Below are 20,518 nucleotides of genomic sequence, written 5' to 3'. Positions count from 1 at the left end.
CTTTGTGAGTGCTTTTCAAACTTTGTTGACCAAAACCCAGTGTAAAAAAAAAAATACATTTTACGTTCCAGTCCAGTACCTTCACTTGTGTGCATATAATGAAACAAAAAGTTAAATGAACGAGATGCTCACCCTTTTCTAATCTATTCTTATCCTTCTCTTATCTTTTCTAATACTTATCTTTTTATTTCTATCCTATTCTCATTCATTGGAAAAAAAAATCTGCTCTCCTTACTTACCCTTTTAGCATCAATTTTATTCTAGTTCAAGGAAAAACGCCAGTTATTAAATCTATTTCATGACCCACTAAATTTTTTTCACAACTCACCTAACCCACAATATGGAAAGCACTGTATCTCGTTACATTTGATTCCAATGCTCATTGAATAAATAGCCCTCACGACAACCTGAAATCAACCCCATTTTCTTCACTTAATTACCACTAAAGTTCTTTAAGATTATGAATTAGTTAAGCCTAAGACCCTTAAAATTTGAATGACCAACTTAAATCGCTCTGTTGCAAAGACTTGGGAATACATACTCGACAATCTGGCTTTTCTTCCTCCATCCTGGGAAGCTGCCGGTCATTCCCTTCATGAGAGACCATATAGCTTTTTCTCAGTTCTCTCACGGGGGCCATAGTGCCCTCCCTCCTTCCCATGAGTGTTGCTTATCACCAGCTGGGCCGACTAGAATAACGGTGCTGCCACCCAGGTACCCAGATACACTGTCTGACTGGGCCTCTTAAAGATATGTATTCCGGCTGGAACTGAATTCACCATGCTCCTCTGGACAGTGATTTGGGCTGCTTGAGCATCTTCCGGAGGGTCAGTGATGAAGCTAGATTAGTTCTCTAAGCGTGCCCCCATCGATTTCATGTTTTGTCCAGCCACCAGCTATGTGGCTGAGCCCTCCACCAACTATTCAGCCAAACAACGGATGGACTCTACCTACCTCTTCCAGCTTTCTTCATCCTTTTTGGATTCCCTACTCTAGCACAGCTGCCCTACTTATCATCTTCTGAATATAATTTGATGCTGCCTCTGGTTCACACTTCTGGCCATGCCTCGATCCCCTGAAATGCCTGCTTTGCCCCTGTTTTTCCTTCTGGTGGGACACCTTTCACAACCTCTTCCCTACCTGCCCCTCTGCTTGCACACCTCCTCTTCACCAAATTACATGAGTAATTCCTACTCCTCCTAGACTCAGCTTCCATTTCATCTCTTCCCGAAAGCCTTTCCTAATACTCTCTATGTCAGGAGACCCCCTGTGTGGTCCCACCACACCCTCTATCATAACACTTACCTCTCCATAAGGTAGTTTTCGCTTTGCTTTGCAGTCACCCACGCTAGATGGTGAGCACTTTGAGGGCAAGGACAACGTTCAATGTATGTTTATGTCCCTAGCACCTCTCACGGTTTCTTCTTTCAATGGTGGTAAAAACATATAACATGAAATCTACCTTCTTCACAAAATTTTACATCTACAGTACAGAACTGTTAACCATAGGCAAATCACTGTACAGCAGATCTCTAGAATTTTTTCATCTTGTGTGACTGAACCAGCACAGCTTCTGAATAAATAAATACATGCTATTGGATTATTTTTAGCCATCTTAAGTCTCAACTAGATTTCTAGATATTATTAAAGTTTTCCCTTCATACATCACAAGGATCTTTTCTTTCCTCGTGAGTTTCTAGATTATATACTTTCTTTCCTTGTGTACTACCTTGCCCTGTTTCATCAAGCTTTTTAATTTATTGTGTGTCTTCGCATTTACTTTCTCATATTTTCATGGCTCCTTTCCCCCAGATGTGATTGTGTGGCCACAACTCCCTTACTGTGGGTCCCGGTGTCTCTCACGGTGACCAGCATCTAGAAGGTGCTCAGTGAATGTCTGGTACCATCCTTCAAAGATTTCAATAGATTTTTAACAATGATTTTTCTTTTTTGAATATAGGATAAAGGTGATGAAAGACTTAACTCTCATTTTTTATGGCTAATAAATGATCAAACTCCTTTCTTTGAAATTTAGTACTAAGCCTTGGATACAAAGGGTACTTTTTTTTTTCAAGTGATATACCTACCATCTGAGACTTTCCAATGTTCCCGGTTGTCATTTGTGGTAGGTAAGGTGGTCTTTTCATCTTCTTTGGCTAAGTCGGTTTCTAAAAGTCAGGAAATTAAATTAATTGAAAAGATTAAACAAACCTCATACATGAATCATCTCATTGATACGGTAATAAGCAGAGATCTCCAAACTCTACAAAGTTCTGATTATTTTCAATGCTCTGAGCTTGGAATCTCTGGAACAGTGTTTTGGGCGAGGTCCAATGGTGACAGAGTTAAGATCAATGAATGAATATATATATATATATATATATATATGCATGCCTTGACTTTTGTTAATAAAACACAGCATAAAATCAGGTCATTTTCTTTCACAAAACCATCTGCAGTGCAAGTGTTATGGGAAATTTAGGACTACCTACCAGTCAATGGAGTCAAATTTAGAGTGACTGCCTTAAAGCTCATTATCATAAGAGGAGTTTGCAACTCTAGTCTGCTAGTCTGCTAGGCAGGAGGAGAGGGCCTTAAATTCTGGGAATAATTCGAGGTAAAACCAACTGGTCATTGGACTTCTGTGCCCACCCGCTCCACCTCCATGCTGCCTTGGGGCTTTGTTTGGTTTGGCCCACGCCTCGTGACTTGACCACCAGCTACAACCGGCTCTCAATTCCCAAACCCTCTGCCCTTCCTCCCACTGCTGGTGCTGTGACCTCACTAAAGCCTCTTGCGTCTGACCAAGGGCAGTCCTCTGTCCCCTGCCAGCTTCTTTTCAGTTAATCCATTCTGAGAGGCAGCAACTGCTTTGATTGGTTGTCATCTGCGCCATACTGATTGTTAAATATTTTCAATATCACCCCTGCCTGGGGCTTTTAAATTTTATTTCTATTTATTACGTCCTTCCTTGTCCAGTGGAGACCCCTGTAGTCCATCACTTCATCGGCTTCCTTGCAATTGTCCTCATCTTCACTGCCTCACCTGCTTCCTTCCCAGATGCTAAGTAAAGTAACAAAACTGTACTCATTTTCCATTCCCATATTCAAAGCCAATGAGCAAATCACCTCAGCACTCATTTAGGGCACCAGTAAAACAAGGGCACAAAAAAATATGAGCACAATAAGAACGTTGGGAAAAAAATTTGATATTCCAAATGAAGTCGTCATGGAAATACTCAGAATTTTGTTGGAATACTGTACAGTGTTAGTTTTATTCTAATTGCATTTATTCTAATTGCAGGGGTGGCAGTACTCTCTAATATTTCAGGGCTTACTACAGATCATACATCTAGGTTTCCTCTCCTGCATCCAGGCAGCCGAGCACCTTTGCAGGGAATCACGCAACTGTACATTGGAGTTACTACAAATTTCACGGTCTCTAAATTCCACTGAGCCTTCAGCTCTGAAAAAAAAAAATCTGGCTTTTTCCATTTTTCTTTCCTTTCCTCTTAACAAATTATTTCAAATCTTCACCTCTTCCCTTATAACTCTAGCTCTTCCCCTAGTTTTTAATCTTTGGGACCTGGCCTTGCTGCCCATTTTGTTCTGAATCCCCCCATCCGACATAATTCCCTGCATCCCATCCATCACCGCTTCCCTTCTCTTAGGTCTCAGCAGCAGAGACGCTTCCTGTGTGAAGCTGACCCTGTGCTCTGAAGCTTGTTTTCTACTGCTGTCTTGATGATCTTTCTCCTCCCACCCCTCCATCTCACCCTCTCACTCTCCAGTGGTAGTTAAACGTTAACACCCATCCATCCAGATATCTATCTCTCCACTTATTTATATTTTTGAATGTGTCAAACATGCACCTGGAATGAAATTCAAAAGCCACGAGAGACCATGCAGTGAAGTCTTCCTTCCCCAGCCACTCAGGCCCTTCCCCACAGGATCACCATGGTTACCAGCTTCTTCTAAAAAACCAGCACCTAGTTGCTGATGACTGCACAGCCTCATCTCCAGCCCAAATCTCTCTGCTGGCTTCCAGAGATATGTGTCCCTCACCCACTGGACACAAATTCCTCTTGAAAATCTGCTCCTTCTATATTCCTTACCTTGCCCACAGCTTCCCAATCATTTCCATGACTTAGCACACACAGCAAATGTCAAGGACAATAGGGGTAACCAGCCTGGGGACTCCAGCTGCCCCATACTCAGTCTGTGGAGCTAAGGGGACCATTAGCTCCACACCCCCAACCCATGTGTGGCTGATGGTTTGGGAACTGCTGTCTCAGGGAATGACACCGCCATATGTCGAGATGCCAAAAATATTGGGACATTCTTGACCCTCCGGAGCTCTCTCTTAGCCTCTGTCTCAGATTGGTCAAGTTCTGTCAACTTCATATCTTCAAATCTAGCCCCTTCTCTACATCTTCGTGGCCACTTCTTGGTTAGGGCCCTCATCATTTCTCTACCTGCAAAAAGATTGGTCTTACTACTTTTGCTCTCTCCCATCCAATTCATTCTTCTCATTAAGAACAGAATGATCATTTCAAAATTTGAACTTGCTCCTGTCCCTCCCCTGCCTAAAATCCTTCACTGGTTTTAACAAGATAAGTAACCTCTCCACCTCCTGACATTTCTCACTTCAAATTTTATTTTCCAGATAAAATGAATTGGCGGTTCACAGAAAGTTCTGCCTTATGTCTTTACCTTTGGACACCTTGTTGCTCCCTCTGAATGAACCAACCCTCCCATTTATCCCCCACCTTAGCTAATGTCTTCTTTCCTCTCATGACTTGGTTTAGATGTCACCTCCTTCAGAAAGCCCTTCTATTGTGTGAAAATCCTGATGGGGGCCCTTCTCACTGTTCTCAGCACCCAGCATGTTCCTCAGGCCCGCAGCACTAAGCACCCCAGCTCCACAGGGAGCTGGGGTCCTCCCCTCCCACTCTGGTCTCACTTCTGCCTTCCTCAGTCCGCAAAACTTCTCTAATCAAAGTCACAAATGACCTCTGTGTCCTACATCCATTGGGTACTTTTCAGGCCTCATTTTATTTGACCCCCTCGTAGCATCTGACAGTGTAGACCAGCCCTCATTCCTGAAACACTCTCCGCCTTTAGGTCTTCCATGGTGTCAGATTTCAGGGTTTGTCCTGACTGATCACCCCTTTTTCACAGTCCTCTGTCAGCTGTTCCTGTTCTACTTAACCATTAAAGGCTAAGTTCCTCCAGGCACCCCTGCTCTCTCCAATCTCCATCATGCTCATGGCCTCATTCCTATTTATAGGCAATAACTCCCAATTTGATTAACTGCAGTCCAGATCTTGCTGAGCTCCAGAAAGTATGCAGTTCTCTATGTAATGTATCCATTTGAGATATCCTGTAGGTATTTCAGAATCAAAATGTAAGAAACTAAACTAATCCTTCCTCTACTCTGGCAGTGCACCCGTCCTCTGCCACCCAACAGACACACGCATAGGCAAACACACACACACTCTCTCTCTCTGTCTTTCTCAGATAATTTCCTCTACTATTATTTCCCATATTGGTAAACCCACCCCATTGCTCAAGCAAACGAAGTCTGAGTCCTCTGACATTCCCCAGAGCCAGTCCGTCATCAAGTCTTTGACAATTCCACCTCCTAAATATCTCTCAAAATTCTACAGCCTCCAGCCTCAGCTGTAATCACCGCTTCCTTGTGTCACTCTGCTACCCTCCTGATACTGGTCTCCCTGCAAACAGTCTAGCCTTGTTCCAATTTATTTTCCAAACTAATCACAACCCGATTGGGTCATTCTCCATCCAGAAGCCTCTGCAACTCTCATCTACCCTTCATGTCTCTCTCAGCTTCATCTCATTAGGCTTTGGCCACACAAACTATTTTTGGTGGTTTTTCAAACAAGGTGACATGATTTCCTGCCTCAAGGTCTTTGCTCACATCCCCAGGTATAAGCTCTCATAGCACAGCACCCTGTACTTCTCGTGCCTAAGACTCACCACAGCTGCAGACATTTGTGTAAATTACGATCCCCTGATGGACTATAGGTTTCAAAAGGCAAGAACAGGTCTATCTTCACCACCCCCATATTTCTAGCTCTTAGCACTGGCTTACAGTTGACACTCCATAAACACCGGTACATGGAAGGGATGTTGGGCTCTCAAAAGACACTTGAGTGCCTTTCTGTAAGTGAATTAATTTATTTATGTTTGTATTTTCATATTTCAGATGAGATTTTCTTTAAGACAAAAGAAAGAAAGATGAGACCACTTCCTTGTAAGTTTACAATTAGAGAAAATACCAATAGGAAAAACAAGCTTATTGAAATTTACTTTTTTAAAGTTACCTAAAAGTAACTGTAGTGTTGTGGGTTGTATTGTGTCCCCCCAAAAAATGTTGAAGTCCTGCTCCCTGGTCTCAGTAAATGTGACCTTACTTGAAATTAGTTTTAGCAGATATAATCAAGTCAGGATGGGGTCAGACTGGATTAAGGTGGGCCCCCAATGCAATTACTGGTGTTCTTGTAAAGAGAGAGAGATTTGGCAACATAGACACACCCAGAGGGAAGACAGACTTGTGAGGACCGTGGCTGAGACTGGAATGAAGCAGCTACAAGCCAAGAATGCCAATCACTGCCACCAGAAGCTAGAAGAGGCACGGAAGGGATTCTTCCCTAGAGCCTTCAGAGGGAACATGGCCTTGCTGACACATTGATTTAGGTCTTCTGGTCTCCAGGACTAGGAGACAATAAATTTCTGTTGTTTTAACCCACCCAGTTTGTGGTAATTTGTTATGGCAGCCTTAGGAAACTAATACATATGGTATACATAAACTTTATAAGGCAATAGTGTCTTTAGGATGTGATTTCTTTAGCATTCTTTTAAGAAACTTTATTTCAAAAGACACACTAAACCTGGTAGTTTATTTTGTCAATAAGTTACCTTAAAAGTGATGAAATATACTTATTTATATTAAATAGTGATTCCATTTTAACATATATTTTAATACTCTTTTAATAGCAGCCCAGTAAAACATTGTATCTAAAAGATTACCTGATTGATACGGCTGAAAATTTATCAACTCTCCAAGTGCAACAAGTTTCTCCTGTGGAAAAATTTTGTAATCAGAGAATTAAATGACCACAATTACTAACGATCATTCTTTAATAGAAAAACACTGATTCTTGACGTTTAAGTAACCAACAACTGTTTTTAACATACTAGAAATTACATAATCAAATGAGAAGTGTTCTTCTGCTGATTTCTTCAAACCTTTATTGCCTCCTTATTGTTCTTAGGAATAAGAGGCAAATCGAACCCACAGAAAATCAGTGTATGCGTTGATCTAGGGGAATCGGTTTCAGGCTATTATTGAAGTCAGTTCCCTCGGAGCTATTCTGACATTACCTGAATTAGATCACTTGTCATTCGGGTCATTATTTGTTCACTGATTTCAATATCTTCGAGATCTGTAAGAACCACCCAAGTTCCATTCTCAAATTTCACAGGCATAGAAAAGACAATCCCTTCAGGAATACCAAACTGGCCTGCAGGGAGCAAACACAAAGCAAAGCAAAACGAAAGCACTCAGATAAATAAACCTTCCTGGTAACACTGTAGATAAGGACAGACATAGTACATGCTTTTTAATGATAATGGTGGATTTAATGATAATGGAGGAATTTCTGCAAATTCCTCCCCAGGGAAGATTGAAACACTTACTAGAGAAGTATTTATTGAGCACCTCTCCAAGTTCTGACAACTTGCCCTTCTGTGTTTCTCTCAGAAGGAAGAACCATTGTTCCGTCTTTATCCCTTTTGTCCCTGCTGGGTTCAGATGCCCTGCCTCTGCCTTGGGAACTAATGCAGTCCTTCTCTTCCACCTTGTCTGGATTCCTTTTGTCTGCTTCCTTGGCTTTTCCTTGCCCCCCTAGGGAGCCCCTGAGCCCGAGCAGGTGTCCAATCTTGCCTTTGCTCTTCCAGCCTACTACTGCAGTCACAGAGCCAAGGGGCAGGCAGTGGGAAGGGAAAGTCAGTGATCTCACAGTTCCTAGTTCCCAGTTGAAATGTGCTCCAAATAAAAAAAATGGATAATGCTTATCACTAACTGAGCAACCTTCAGATAAAATGCCTCCCGTTTTCTGTGTCTCAATCAAATAAGAAAATTATTCTTGCCATTCTAGTCACCAAAAATGTTGTCAGTATGGAGGTTCCTTAAACAACAAAAAACAGTTACCATATGATCCTGCAATCCCAATCCTGGGCATATATCTGAAGAAAATTCTAATTTGCAAAGATATATGCAGCCCAATATTCACTGTAGCACTATTTGCAATAGCCAAGACATGGAAGCAACCTAAATATCCATTGACAGAGGAACGGATAAAGAACATGTGTTACTTTTATACAATGGAATATTACTCAGCCATAAAAAGGAATGAAATAATGCCACTTGCAGCAACATGGATGGACCTAGAGATTATCATACTAAGTGAAATAAGACAAAGACAAATACCATATGATATCACTTATATGTGGAATCTGAAAAAAAAAAGATACAGATGAACTTCTTTATGAAACAGAAATAGACACACAGACATAGAAAACTCACGGTTACCAAAGGGAAAGGGGGGGCTAAATTAGGAGGACGGGATTAACATATATACTCTAAAATGCATAAAATAAATAACCAACAAGGACCTACTGTAAAACACAGGGAACTATACTTAATATTTTGTAATAACCTACAAGGGAAAAGAATCTGAAAAGGAATATATATATATATAACTGAATCACTGAACTGTACACCTGAAACTAACATGACATTGTCAATCAACTATATTTCAATTAAAAAAAAAATGTTGTCACTAGGGCAAAATATTGAGGAGAGTTAAGAAACCAGGATCTAAAAGACTTTTCCGTAGAGGATGTCCCAGGCCCTCTGTTCACTCTCTATTTGAGAGCCAGCCTTATGAGTGAACAACGGATGAGGGTCTACATACGTGTTACCATTTCAGGGACACAATGATCACTTGCTCTTCACCTCACTTGCCCCCAACACTGAACTGCTTATTGATGAATTCCTACAGAGATGAATTCAACTTTTTTTTGGCTGCACCGCGTGGCTTGCAGGATCTTAGTTCCCTGACCAGGAATCGAACAGTAGAAGCGGGGAATACTAACCACTGGACAGCCAGGGAATTCCCTAATTAAACTTTTACAGATAAAGATGAGGTTTTAGGTGTCTATTTCACTAAAAAGGTAACACAGTGATTTGAAGTCACACTTGCGGATGTTCGTGCACTTTAACTATAATTGAACAAGACACACTGAGAGTCTACCCGTGAAGGAGCAACAAGTAGACCCAGCCAAAGCCCCGCCCTCAGGGTGGGTGAACTCTAATGCAGAGGGCATACGCAACTAACCACCCCATCCGTAAAGGCAGGCTGTGATATGCTCTCTGATAGAGGAACAAATGCTATGTGAGTACAGAGGAGAGACAGAGATTAATTCTGACTTGGGGGGTTTAGGGAGATTTCCGTGAGCTGCACCACAGTCACTGAAACAACGGGAAGGATCGTGGTTCCATTAATAACGTAAAGGATACAAGAGGTGGATCAGACTGGGGAGGATGACAACAGGTTCAGTTTGGTGTGTGTTGGTTTGAAGTGACAGCATGACATGCAGGTGGCAATGTTTGACAAGGTAGGGCTCAGCAGCAAGGCTGAGATGGGAATGGATGGGCTTGTTCAGGGAGAATGTAAAGCACAAAGGGAAGACATGCTTTAGGTCTTCAGTGCACAGAGCATCAGCTATTCTCTCTTTCCTATTTTTCAATAAATAGTAGAAGTGCTCTGAATAGTTTTCAGCAGATTAAAATACTAAGGATATAAAAATATATCCACAGTATTTGTGGATGGAGAGCAAGCTTTCCACATTCCGGCTGCTGCCTGGTACTCTGAGATCTGGGTCTCGCTGTGCCCTTTGTATCGTGGGTCTGTGTCTTTGCTCCTGCAGCTCCTGTGCCCAGATGTTCTTCCCATACTTGTCTGTCAGGTAAACAACTACTCAAGCTTGCAGGTGAGACTTCCTGAAGTGTCACCTCCTTTATGATGCAGGTCCTGATTCTTCCTGCTGCCTGCTGAAAACTGACCTTGCTTTCCCTTCCTCAGTAGGGATACAGTGAGAAAAATTTAACAGAATTATTTCATTTATGCATGTGGCTCTCCTTTACTCTGCTGTGAGCTTCCTGAAAGGCAAAAGCCGGGCCTACTCCCTATGTGTGTTCCCAGTGCATGCACACAAAATACACTGCTGAATGGATAACTGAAGGAATGCAGGCATGAACGAATGATTATGGAATTGTGAAAATCCAGAGAGCTTACAGAGCCTTTAAAGAGGTAGGAGCGGGCTTCCCTGGTGGCGCAGTGGTTGAGAATCTGCCTGCTAATGCAGGGGACACGGGTTCGTGCCCCGGTCTGGGAAGATCCCACATGCCGTGGAGCAACTAGGCCCGTGAGCCACAACTACTGAGCCTGCGCGTCTGGAGCCTGTGCTCCGCAACAAGAGAGGCCGCAACAGTGAGAGGCCCGCGCACCGCGATGAAGAGCGGCCCCTGCTTGCCACAACTAGAGAAAGCCCTCGCACAGAAACGAAGACCCAACACAGCCAAAAGTAAATAAATAAATAAAATTAAAAAGTAACTGTACCATTTAAAAAAAAAAAAAAGAGGTAGGAGCCTGTCTAGGTAAGGACACAGAAGTAGGAGCACAAGGCATACATGGAGGTTTTAAAATATCGTAAGATATGAAAAACCTAGATTTACCTTCACTCAGTACCCCTAAAGACACAATCTCTCCAGGGGGTGAGCCATGGTACCAGTATTTCAACGTAGTGGCTATACTGTGTGCAGCTAAGATGCCCCCAAATCGTCTTCCTGTGGCGGTGAACTTTTTAAGACTTTCCACAAATTCTCTGTTTACCCACTCACTGTAAGGAGAGAAAGAAACAATTTTACAATGGAGGAGGGAATAGGAATGAATAAGAATGTTCCCTGGGTCAATGGATCTGAGTACAAGAAATCACCTCCACAAAACAGAAATATGACTTCCTGTGCCCCTTCTTCAAACTTCTTTAATCCCATAAAGAGTCAACTGAAAAGTAATGAAACAGAGCAGAAAGGAGTCCTAAAGTTTCAAACTAAAAACTTGATACCATAAATATGGAACACAGAAAAGTGGCCAAAGACTGCAAGAACAATTAATTTCATCACAAAGAATTTATTCTCCATAGAGGCTATCTTGGAACCAGTGGTATCCTTCATTTTAAATAAAATAGTATCATGAAATGTTGAATTATTCACATTGAGAACTAAAGAAATAATTAAGTTTTCTAATCTGAAGTTTAAACTCGGGGAACAGTCCAGCTGGACTAGAAAAAGCATGAAACAGCTGCCCTTGCTAAGCCGGCACGATACAGCTCCAGGAGATGCTGCCTGCACCCACACAGCAATGCAAGACAATGAGTCCAGGGACACAATTTCTAGGTGTGGGTAAAGGAAGGGAAGGGAAGAAAGAGGTGATGGAAAGGACATGCTACCACTGGGAAAGTGCCGCAAAGTTTCGAAACTTGTTCCAAAGGCATTCCTCCTCCTTCCTCCTTCCATGCCCTTTTCGTAATGGTGGTGTTGACTGTGACAGGCACAGTTTCTAAGTGCTTTGGCCTGTCTTAACCCATTTCATCTTCCCAATGGCCCTATAAGACCCGCACTCTGTTACCATTTCCACTTGGCAGATGGAAAAACCGAGGCACAGAGACGTTAAGTAACTTCTCTAAAGTCACACAGCTAATGAGTGGCTGAATGAGAATTCCAACCCAGGTGGCTTGGCTCCAGAGATGTTGCCCCTTACCACGTCTCAATTCTGCCTTTCCTGGAACCCAACACCCAGCATGGCCTGGGCCTGCTCACCATTATAATTCCTTACTCTTGAAGCTTTTTCAACTAATTTCAACTTGGACAGAGGTCTTTACATTAAATAAGATTCACTTTACATATGTTTGCTTTAGTGATAACATTAATGGCATCTTTGAGCCACTTTAAGGATAATCTGAAATATAAAAGTTCAAAATTCCAAAATCAAATAAATTGGGGGTGGGGACAGACTAGTTGAAATTCTGTGGAATTCTCTACATTTCTTCAATAGAAAGCATAAATGAGGATGAGTGTGAACAGTTACTTCTGCACACTGATTTCCAAGATGATTTTTAAATGATTATAATAACATTACACGTTTATTCAATATTGTTAGACTACTTCACTTAAAAAGATACTGTACCTATCAAAAATCAGGCTTAAAACAGGGCGTGAATAGTGAGGAGGTCCCCAAACAGCACTCTCATATCTGTAAACCTTGGCTTTTCTCAGATCGACGTAGTTATTTCCACTAATATTACCCCAAATTATCACATCTTTGATGCCTGTGAAGAAAAGAAATTAAAAAAAATAACGTAATGTAAAAAATTGACTGTAGTCTACTTTCTGTTTGTGTGTTTGTTTTACAATTGGTCCTTTTGCTATAAGACAGACTTAAGTTTATGCTCCCTAAAAATGTGCAAACAATGTGGATCATCTCCTTAATCATCAGAGTCTGGCCATTCCTAATAATGCACGTGGATGGTGTGAGCATAGGACTGACTTCAGGGAACACTGAAATGCTCCCTGAAAGAAAGCGCTACTGAAAATTATACCCCCGCTCTGGTCCTAACTTCACCACTCTGCTTGCCGTGAAGAGGATTTTTTATCTGCTTTGATTCTGACAGAGAGTCCCTGATTTTAGACTGGAATAGAAATTTGGGCAAGTCACTTGACTCCCTGGGTGGATTTCGTTTCCTGCAGAATGGAGGTGCTGGAATAAGAGGACCCCGAGGAACATCTTAATCAAAGAAGATATATTGAATTAGCTTGTATGTGTGAGGCACTTTTAGGTGGGAGGCTCAGAAGAAAACAAATCAGCCCAAATCCTTGCAATATTCTGGGGGTAGAGGGGAGTGGGTGAGAAAACAACTACTATACAACGTGATACATATTACCAAGAAAAAGAAGAGGATGGGGGTAGAGAGAAATAGGAATTGGTATTTCATATGATTCTAATATATGAAATTCTCTCTAATAATTCTCTCTAATAATTGTGGATTTTCTGGGAATGTATCTGAAGTGAAAATAGGGGATTTTATTGATTTATTTATAAACTTATTTATTTGTTTAAAAACTTAATTCTCTTAAAAGGTCATACCACTTTCTATTACGGAGATTAAATTCTTTCCTGTTCTGTGTGAGATAAGATTGCTGTTGGCTTCAAGTAACAGAATATCCTTCTGACCTGGCTTAACTAGGAGGAGTTTACTTTTCTCAGATAACAAGTTGAGGTAGGCAGTGACACAGGGGCTTGTTAAGCAGCTCAAAGATGTTACTCTCTTGGCCTTCCCCTCATGGTCCTAAAATGACTGCAGCGGCTCCAAGTATCACACTCTTACAGAGTTGTGTTCAAAGGCAGGCAGGAGGGAAAAGAATTTTTCTTAAAGCTTTAAGGCCCTTTATAGCTCTAAATGCCTTAAATCAAGCTAGAGAAAATTATAGCGGACATCTGCTTTTTTTTTTTTTTTTGGTCCTAACATCTCTTCCTCCTTTTTTTCTTTAACAGCATACTGGCTTTTCTTTAAATAGGTACCCTTCCCCAATTTCAGTCCATTTGGTTTGGGTGAAGCTGTCCTTACCCCCTCAGGTCTATCGATAGGCATCAGACCTAGATTCCAGATTTCTGGCCACACTGACTTGGAGAAGGGCATGTGGTCCAAGCCCAGTCAATGAGATCTTATTCTGCTACTTTTATACAAAGAATCGAGAGAGAACGCTCTTTTTCTACTGGGGTAGTTAAGCTATGATGCCGGTAGCCGTTTTGCCACTGTTTAGAGAAAGCCTATCCGAGAATCAGATCAAAGCTGAGGAAAACAGAGCTGAGTGATGAGCCAGGTGAGAGCACAAACCAGGCTTGACTTCATCACTTGAACCCCAGCATCCGGCTATGCCCCAAATAAGAACTACTCCTGTACTCTTCAGTTATGTGGAAAAAAAGCTCTGACTCTGGTCGCTTTGAGTGGACTTTCTGTCACTTGTACAGAAAGAGTTCCAACTAAGCCAATGTACATAGTCTGAGAAACAGGTTTATGTGTGAACTGAACTCAAGGGATATCCTGAAAAGGTCTGCTCCCCTCTTGGCATCTGGAATTCTCCTGGAATAATTCTCCCTGATGGTTTTTCTAGTTCATGTGACTTTGTTTAGCTCTGTCTTTGTCGTTGCCAACTTCCTCCTTACTACTCCACTGACAATTCCACTTTAACAGCCGTCCCTCTAACATTTCCCTTTTTTGTCCCAACTTGTCTCCACTTTTCTTTCTTCTGCTGCTGCTGTGCTTACTGGCTTTGAATACAGCAGGGTTTAGAAGTTATGGTACCACCAGACCCACAAGAGAGCAGCTTTCTGGTTGAAAGTGCCTGCCCTGTTTTAAATTTTGTAACACTGCCTCTTCTTGCCACTTTCATCAGTGTATCATAGATCTTTTGTGAGAAATCAGTATCTACACATATACATATAAGGTTGATAACAGAGATAAAATGATTAGGAAATGTTTTCCTACTGAATAATTTTAGTATCCATTTGGCTGAGGTATCCAGTGACCCTGGGGGTAAGACACTAATGATTTGTAGGCAAGAATACCAGAAGTTATGGTCCTAGGGCTTTGCCCTAATGTGTTAGGGGCTCACCGAAGTCCCTTATAGCTCTGACTGAGAGCATTCCAGGCTCACATTTCACTGTCTTCCCAATTTTGCTTGATGTCATGTCTTGCACTTCCTGGCATTCTAAATGGACTTCGCTGCACCTGCTCCATCTAAGGGCACAAATAGCTAAAGTCTGTCAAACCTGACAAATATTTTTAGATACAGCACTCCCCCTTTAGATACAAAAATCCATTTTCTGATTCTGTCTCATCCTCCTATGATTTTGACCTCTATAAGTACAAAGATTATTAGAAGCAGAAACTGATCAGATAGCATAATCACCTTAACAAGTTTACTATCCTTGCAAGTGTTTAGCTTGTGTCGGGCACTCCTCCAAGCACTTTAGAAACATTATCTCTTTAAATCCTTGCATCAATTCTAGGATGTAGGTGCTATTTACATCCTCATTTTACAGGTGAGGAAGCCAGACACAGCAAGGTTAAGTGATCTGCCCCAAGTCACACAGGTGGGAAGTGGGGTGGGGTCACTTTAACAGAGCCCTGAGTATTTTTTTAAAAAACACCGATTACATTGGTTGACCAAAAGAAAAAAAAAAGGAATATTAAGTTTCAAATTACTACTTGAAAAATAGAAATCTTATTATTTAAATATTTGTTTCTTAATTTTTAGAATGATGGGGAAAAGATCAGCTAGTCATAAAAGCTAGTAGAAAGAAAATGCACAGTAGTGAAGTCACACAATCAGAAGTTCTTGGCCTCTGCTTCATACTTTCTAGTCCAGATATCCCGACTGATTTTAGAGGGGACAGTGTTCTTCCTAGCTGCTGTGAAATCACGTTGTTTAAAACCAGACATGGAAACAGGAGCTCACTCACATGACGGAGTCGTTTTCAGTTTTCTGGCCAGCGCCGCCTTCGCTTTGCCTTCTACGCCCAAGGCCACAGCGATAATATTGTGGGCGAAGTTTGGGGCGTATCTCATAAGCAAAGACGTTTTGAGATTCACAAAGGTTTTTCCTCCCACAATAATTCTGACGGAATCATGAGCATTTTTCTCAATCAGGGATCCGTAGAGGTGGCACAGAGTAGCCTTGCTTCGGATGCAGTCTTCCAAACTGTACACCTCCTTGTCCACGTGGTCGTCGAGGAAAATGATCACGTGGGCCTGGCGGAAGGCGTCCTCCGCTTGGGTGCAGACGGACACACTCTGCAGGAAGGGCGACGCCAGGTCCTGAGCCTCCTTCACAAGGCTTGTGAGTTTCTCTTCTGCCTGCTTGTTGTCAAATAGGTTTATGCTAATTTCCATATGCGGTCCAAACACTTCACCACTTGTCAAGATGGGAATTAGGTTGTAGCAGGCAGGAGACGATGCACTAATAAAAATGCAAAGCCGATTACGAGTGGTTAAATCTTTTGCTCCTTTTCAGGCTTTATTCTTTTTTTTTTTTTTTTAAGTATCAACCATGTATAGAAGTCTTTTTTTTTTTTTTAATAAATTTATTTATTTTCGGCTGTGTTGGGTCTTCATTGCTGTGCGCGGGCTTTCTCTAGTTGCGGCGAGCGGGGGCTCCTCTTCGTTGTGGTGTGCGGGCTTCTCATTGCAGTGGCTTCTCTTGTTGCAGAGCACGGGCTCTAGGCGACCGGGCTTCAGAAGTTGTGGCTCACGGGCTCTAGAGCGCAGGCTCAGTAGTTGTGGCGCACGGGCTTAGTTGCCCCGCGGCATGTGGGATCTCCCCGGACCAGGGCTTGAACCTGTGTCCCCTGCACTGGCAGGCGGATTCTTAACCACTGCGCCACCAGGGAAGTCCTCAGGCTTTATTCTTAATAGATATTCTTCTGCACGTGCATTAATAGGGTGATTTAATATATTAAATTGGCTTACACAGCGGCACAGACATTTTTAAGGCTAGAAATCAAAAGTAGAACAAAATAATTCTCACTGCTAACTTCTTGCTTTGGCCATCTGAAAACAATACCAAAGTAAGAAATGTACCTGTTTATAAGGCGTTTCAAATTAAATAGAATAGGCAGAAAGCAAAACTTAAAAGAACTGTGTCATATTACTGTATATTACTGTAATTGCGTGTTACTGTAATTATGTGTTTATATTCTTTTTTAAAAAAGATAAGGAAATCAGTTTCATTTAACCATAACTCTTTTCTATTTTGTACCCTTATCTGCAAAGTAGTGACATCTTTTAGAAAGGCCTATTTTTCCAAATCCTTATAAAGAAGCCTAGGATCAACACAGGCGAGGTATCATGTATCTGCACCCACAATTCAGCTAGTATTTGAGTACTCTATAGCTTGGCTGATAACAGAGAGCCCTAATGACCCCTGAGGGGGAGTTTAGAAATGCATCCGGGCATTTTTTCACAGTGGGTTTGGAGAGAGGCGCAGTGGTGTTTTCAAGAGCATCTGTACCATTTTAATCCTTTAAAAATATCTAGGGGCTTCCCTGGTGGTCCAGTGGTTAGGACTCTGTGCTCCCAATGCAGGGGGCCCCGGTTCGATCCCCGGTCGGGGAGCTGGGTCCCGCAGGCCACAAGGAGGAGCCCGCATGCCGCAAATAAAGATCCCGCGTGCTGCAGCTAAGACCCAGCGCAGCCAAATAAATATTAAAGAAATTCTAAAGCAGATGTAATATTATTAAATCTGGGTGTAAAGTTCATGTATGGTTATTACATCATTCTCAGTTCTTTTCTGCATTTGAAATCTTTCATAATAACAAATAATTTTTCAGATGAGCCTGTACATTAGGATACACACATAGATAGTAAGAAGGGCAGTGTGAGAGACAGATTGAGAGTGGGGAAAGGAAAGGGGGAGGGAGAGATAGAGCAAGATGGACAGCAAAAGGACAAAGAGAGAGACAGAGCACAGAGATAGAGAGAAAAAGCAATGACAAACATCGAATGTGTCCACCCACCACTGAGAGCGAGAGTGATGAGAAAAAGTGAGAAGGGGTAAGAGTGAGGGGGGTGAGGTTACAGAGAATGAGTGCAACATGGAAGAGCTAAGGATGAGGACAACTCTAGCAAGTGGGAAAGAGGAAGAGGGCAACAGTCAGGAAGATGGGGGAGGGAAGGAAGGAAACGAGGGAGAGGGAAGGAAGGACAGTGAGGCGACGAGCAGGATCGTATGAGCAGCAGACAGCATGAGACACACAGAATGAGGGCAGGAGAGCTGGAGACAGTTATGCAAAGTAAATACCTTTGCTATAAAGCTGCTCTTAGATTTAGTATGTATGTGTATTGTATGCATATTACATACACATTGAATCTATATATAGTCTAAAACTCATACATGGGACTACACTAGGGGATATATAGGCATATACATATATTCCATATCTATAATATTCGTATACATACATACAAATCTCACACTTGACACTCAGATATTCTTCCATCATGTAATTAATCCTACATCATCGTCCTTCTAAACATAAAAAGCCAACCTCACGAATCCTAGGATTTGACGGTCCCACCTGGTGATCCAGACCTGCAAGGGGTTGATGAGACCTTTCAGGGCTTCTTTCTCCAGCTCTTTTTCTATGTGTGCCCCCAGGTTCTCTTGAGCAACTGTCTTCATCAGCTCAGTTGTCATGCTAGAGGTGACACCATAGTAAAGCTAAATATTGGGAAAGAAAAAATCAACACCAGAGTAGCTGACAATGGCTATAATGGAAAGTTCTTGTTTAAAGCCCAAATAGAGTAAAGAAAGAGCTGAGAGAATACCTTAGAAAGCAAGACATTGGAAAAATATAATAATAGGAGAGAACAATAATGTTTTAGACAGATAAATCAACTGAATTTGTATACCTGGGCATGTTCTAGGAACTCGTTATATCCTCCCAAAAGCAAACCCTTTCCTCCACGATCCAACAGCTCTCTCCAGATGATGGGGGAATTTTTGTGACTCCACTTATTCTTTTTACACAACTCTTTCAGCCACTCCTATTGAATGATAGAGTCCACGAGAAGTTGCACATTGAATCTGCCTTGGAATTCAATGCTTTAGAGTTCAAACGTTAAAATACTAGTTTTTTTTTTTTTACTACCTCTGTGTATACATAATAAAATTTAGATATCTTTAAACTGTAAAATATAAATATAGAAATAGTGATGAGTTGAGTAACAAATTAATCAAGAAAGAATATTCTTCGAATTCATCGACCAAATAAAGGTACTGAATGTTGCTCTCTTTCCTGAGTAGACCTGAAGTGCAAGGGTTTGGCTTAAAAAAGGAGCCGAGTTTTCCAATTCAAATGGTCTTCTGTATGAGATGTCTCTGTTCTTAGGGCCGTATAAATTGATATTGCTTTCCAAATATGTGAGTATAGTTTATATTTTTTAGATTGAATTAATGAGCTAAAAATCATCTGGGGATTTCTGATAATATTTACTAGAAAAAGTTTAAATCATCATTGTCTGGTTTGTGTACACCAGGCCTTCCAATGACAATATCTGCATAGAGACAGAGTGCAACATTTCTATGGGTAAAGTACATGGCAACATTCTTGTCTTTGGAGGAATGTATCATGAAGCTACCTTACAAATGAATTTCCCTCGTTGATGTTTCCACCATGATGATTCCCCCATGGCCTCTCTAGTCACAACGTAGCCTGACCAGTGAAATAATGGGGATCTAGAAGAAAGAGACTCTACCTCAAAGGACCTTCAGCAGCGAGCAGGGCATGGTGATGTCCTGGCAGGAGCTGGAAGAATATGTACAGGACCGGACCCTGAGGGTGCTGAATCAAGAGTGGAACATAAAGCTGGACAAGAGAGAATTTCTCAAAATCAATCACTCTTCTGCTATTCAAGAGTGTACACCCTGACAAAGACCTCAGAAGACAGTGCCAACATGTTGCTAGGATGGCTCTTCAGAGCTCGGAGCAAGGGATGAAATAAATGGAAATGCCAGAACTGTCATGGAAGACCATGGAAGAAGGGATGAAAAAGCTTATAAAAAATGGGCTCGCTAGAGTGGATACGCTATGACGGAAGGCTGGAAAACTATTGGTCACCTATGTTCTCTGGAAGGGCCTGGAGGACACTACATTCACCAAAGTGACAAGGAATGCACTGATGAGAGGGGTCTCAGCATCACTGAGAAGCCCGGTGTGGCTGTCAATTCTGGGCCATGGCTGTTAAATGACATGCTCTTATAGAGCTGGGCCCCATGGCAATTGGGATGATAGAATTCTGAAATAAAAGAGGACGGGGGGCAGTGCCCACCAGAGAACATCTATTATGACAGAAGCACTAAGCAACCCAGCAGTAAGATAACTTAGACAGCTGAAGGCACAATGGGGACATGAAAAAGTTAGAGCTTATGCAATGGTCTGAGAAAACAAGCTATCACTCATCAAAGCTGATCTAGCCATTGCTGCCGCCATTAACAAAGATCAGTGCAGACCTCCTGTTAATGGCATTATCCCTCAAAGACAACAACCAGCCTCTTGGTGGCAATCTGATTACATTGGACCCCTTCTACCCTGGAAAGAGCGGTGATTCACCTTGATTTTAATCAACATATATTCTAGATAAAGAATTGCCTTTATTGCTTGTAGGATTTTGGCCAGCACCCTGTTCAAGACTTTTCAGAATATTTAACCTATCAACATGGGATCCTGCATAACATCACTTTGAACCAAGAAACCCATTTTAAAGTAAAGGATGTATGACATTGGGCATGAAACCAGGGACCCACTGGCCCT

General features: G+C 41.8%; 1 protein-coding gene across 2 annotated transcripts in view; it reads right to left on the bottom strand.

Moving 5' to 3' along the window:
* Positions 1 to 20,518, bottom strand: part of MDH1B (malate dehydrogenase 1B) — a 28,965-nt gene that overhangs the window by 2,355 nt on the left and 6,092 nt on the right. The window contains exons 3-10 of one of the 2 annotated variants that reach the window (XM_032637738.1): positions 18,618 to 18,752; positions 18,284 to 18,426; positions 15,671 to 16,167; positions 12,335 to 12,476; positions 10,825 to 10,988; positions 7,407 to 7,546; positions 7,053 to 7,104; positions 2,088 to 2,168 (exon numbers count right to left, since the gene is read on the bottom strand). In XM_032637738.1, coding sequence (XP_032493629.1) covers positions 2,088 to 2,168; positions 7,053 to 7,104; positions 7,407 to 7,546; positions 10,825 to 10,988; positions 12,335 to 12,476; positions 15,671 to 16,167; positions 18,284 to 18,426; positions 18,618 to 18,752 — 1,354 coding nt within the window. Of the gene's footprint in view, positions 1 to 2,087; positions 2,169 to 6,188; positions 6,239 to 7,052; positions 7,105 to 7,406; positions 7,547 to 10,824; positions 10,989 to 12,334; positions 12,477 to 15,670; positions 16,168 to 18,283; positions 18,427 to 18,617; positions 18,753 to 20,518 lie in introns of those variants that run through there. The other variant, XM_032637739.1, reaches the window with a different exon arrangement.

The sequence above is a fragment of the Phocoena sinus genome, chromosome 7 (genome assembly GCF_008692025.1).
Source record: "Phocoena sinus isolate mPhoSin1 chromosome 7, mPhoSin1.pri, whole genome shotgun sequence".
NCBI lineage: Eukaryota > Metazoa > Chordata > Mammalia > Artiodactyla > Phocoenidae > Phocoena > Phocoena sinus.
Note: the sequence above shows the minus strand (reverse complement) of the source record. Positions and strands in the feature narration are given on the sequence as shown.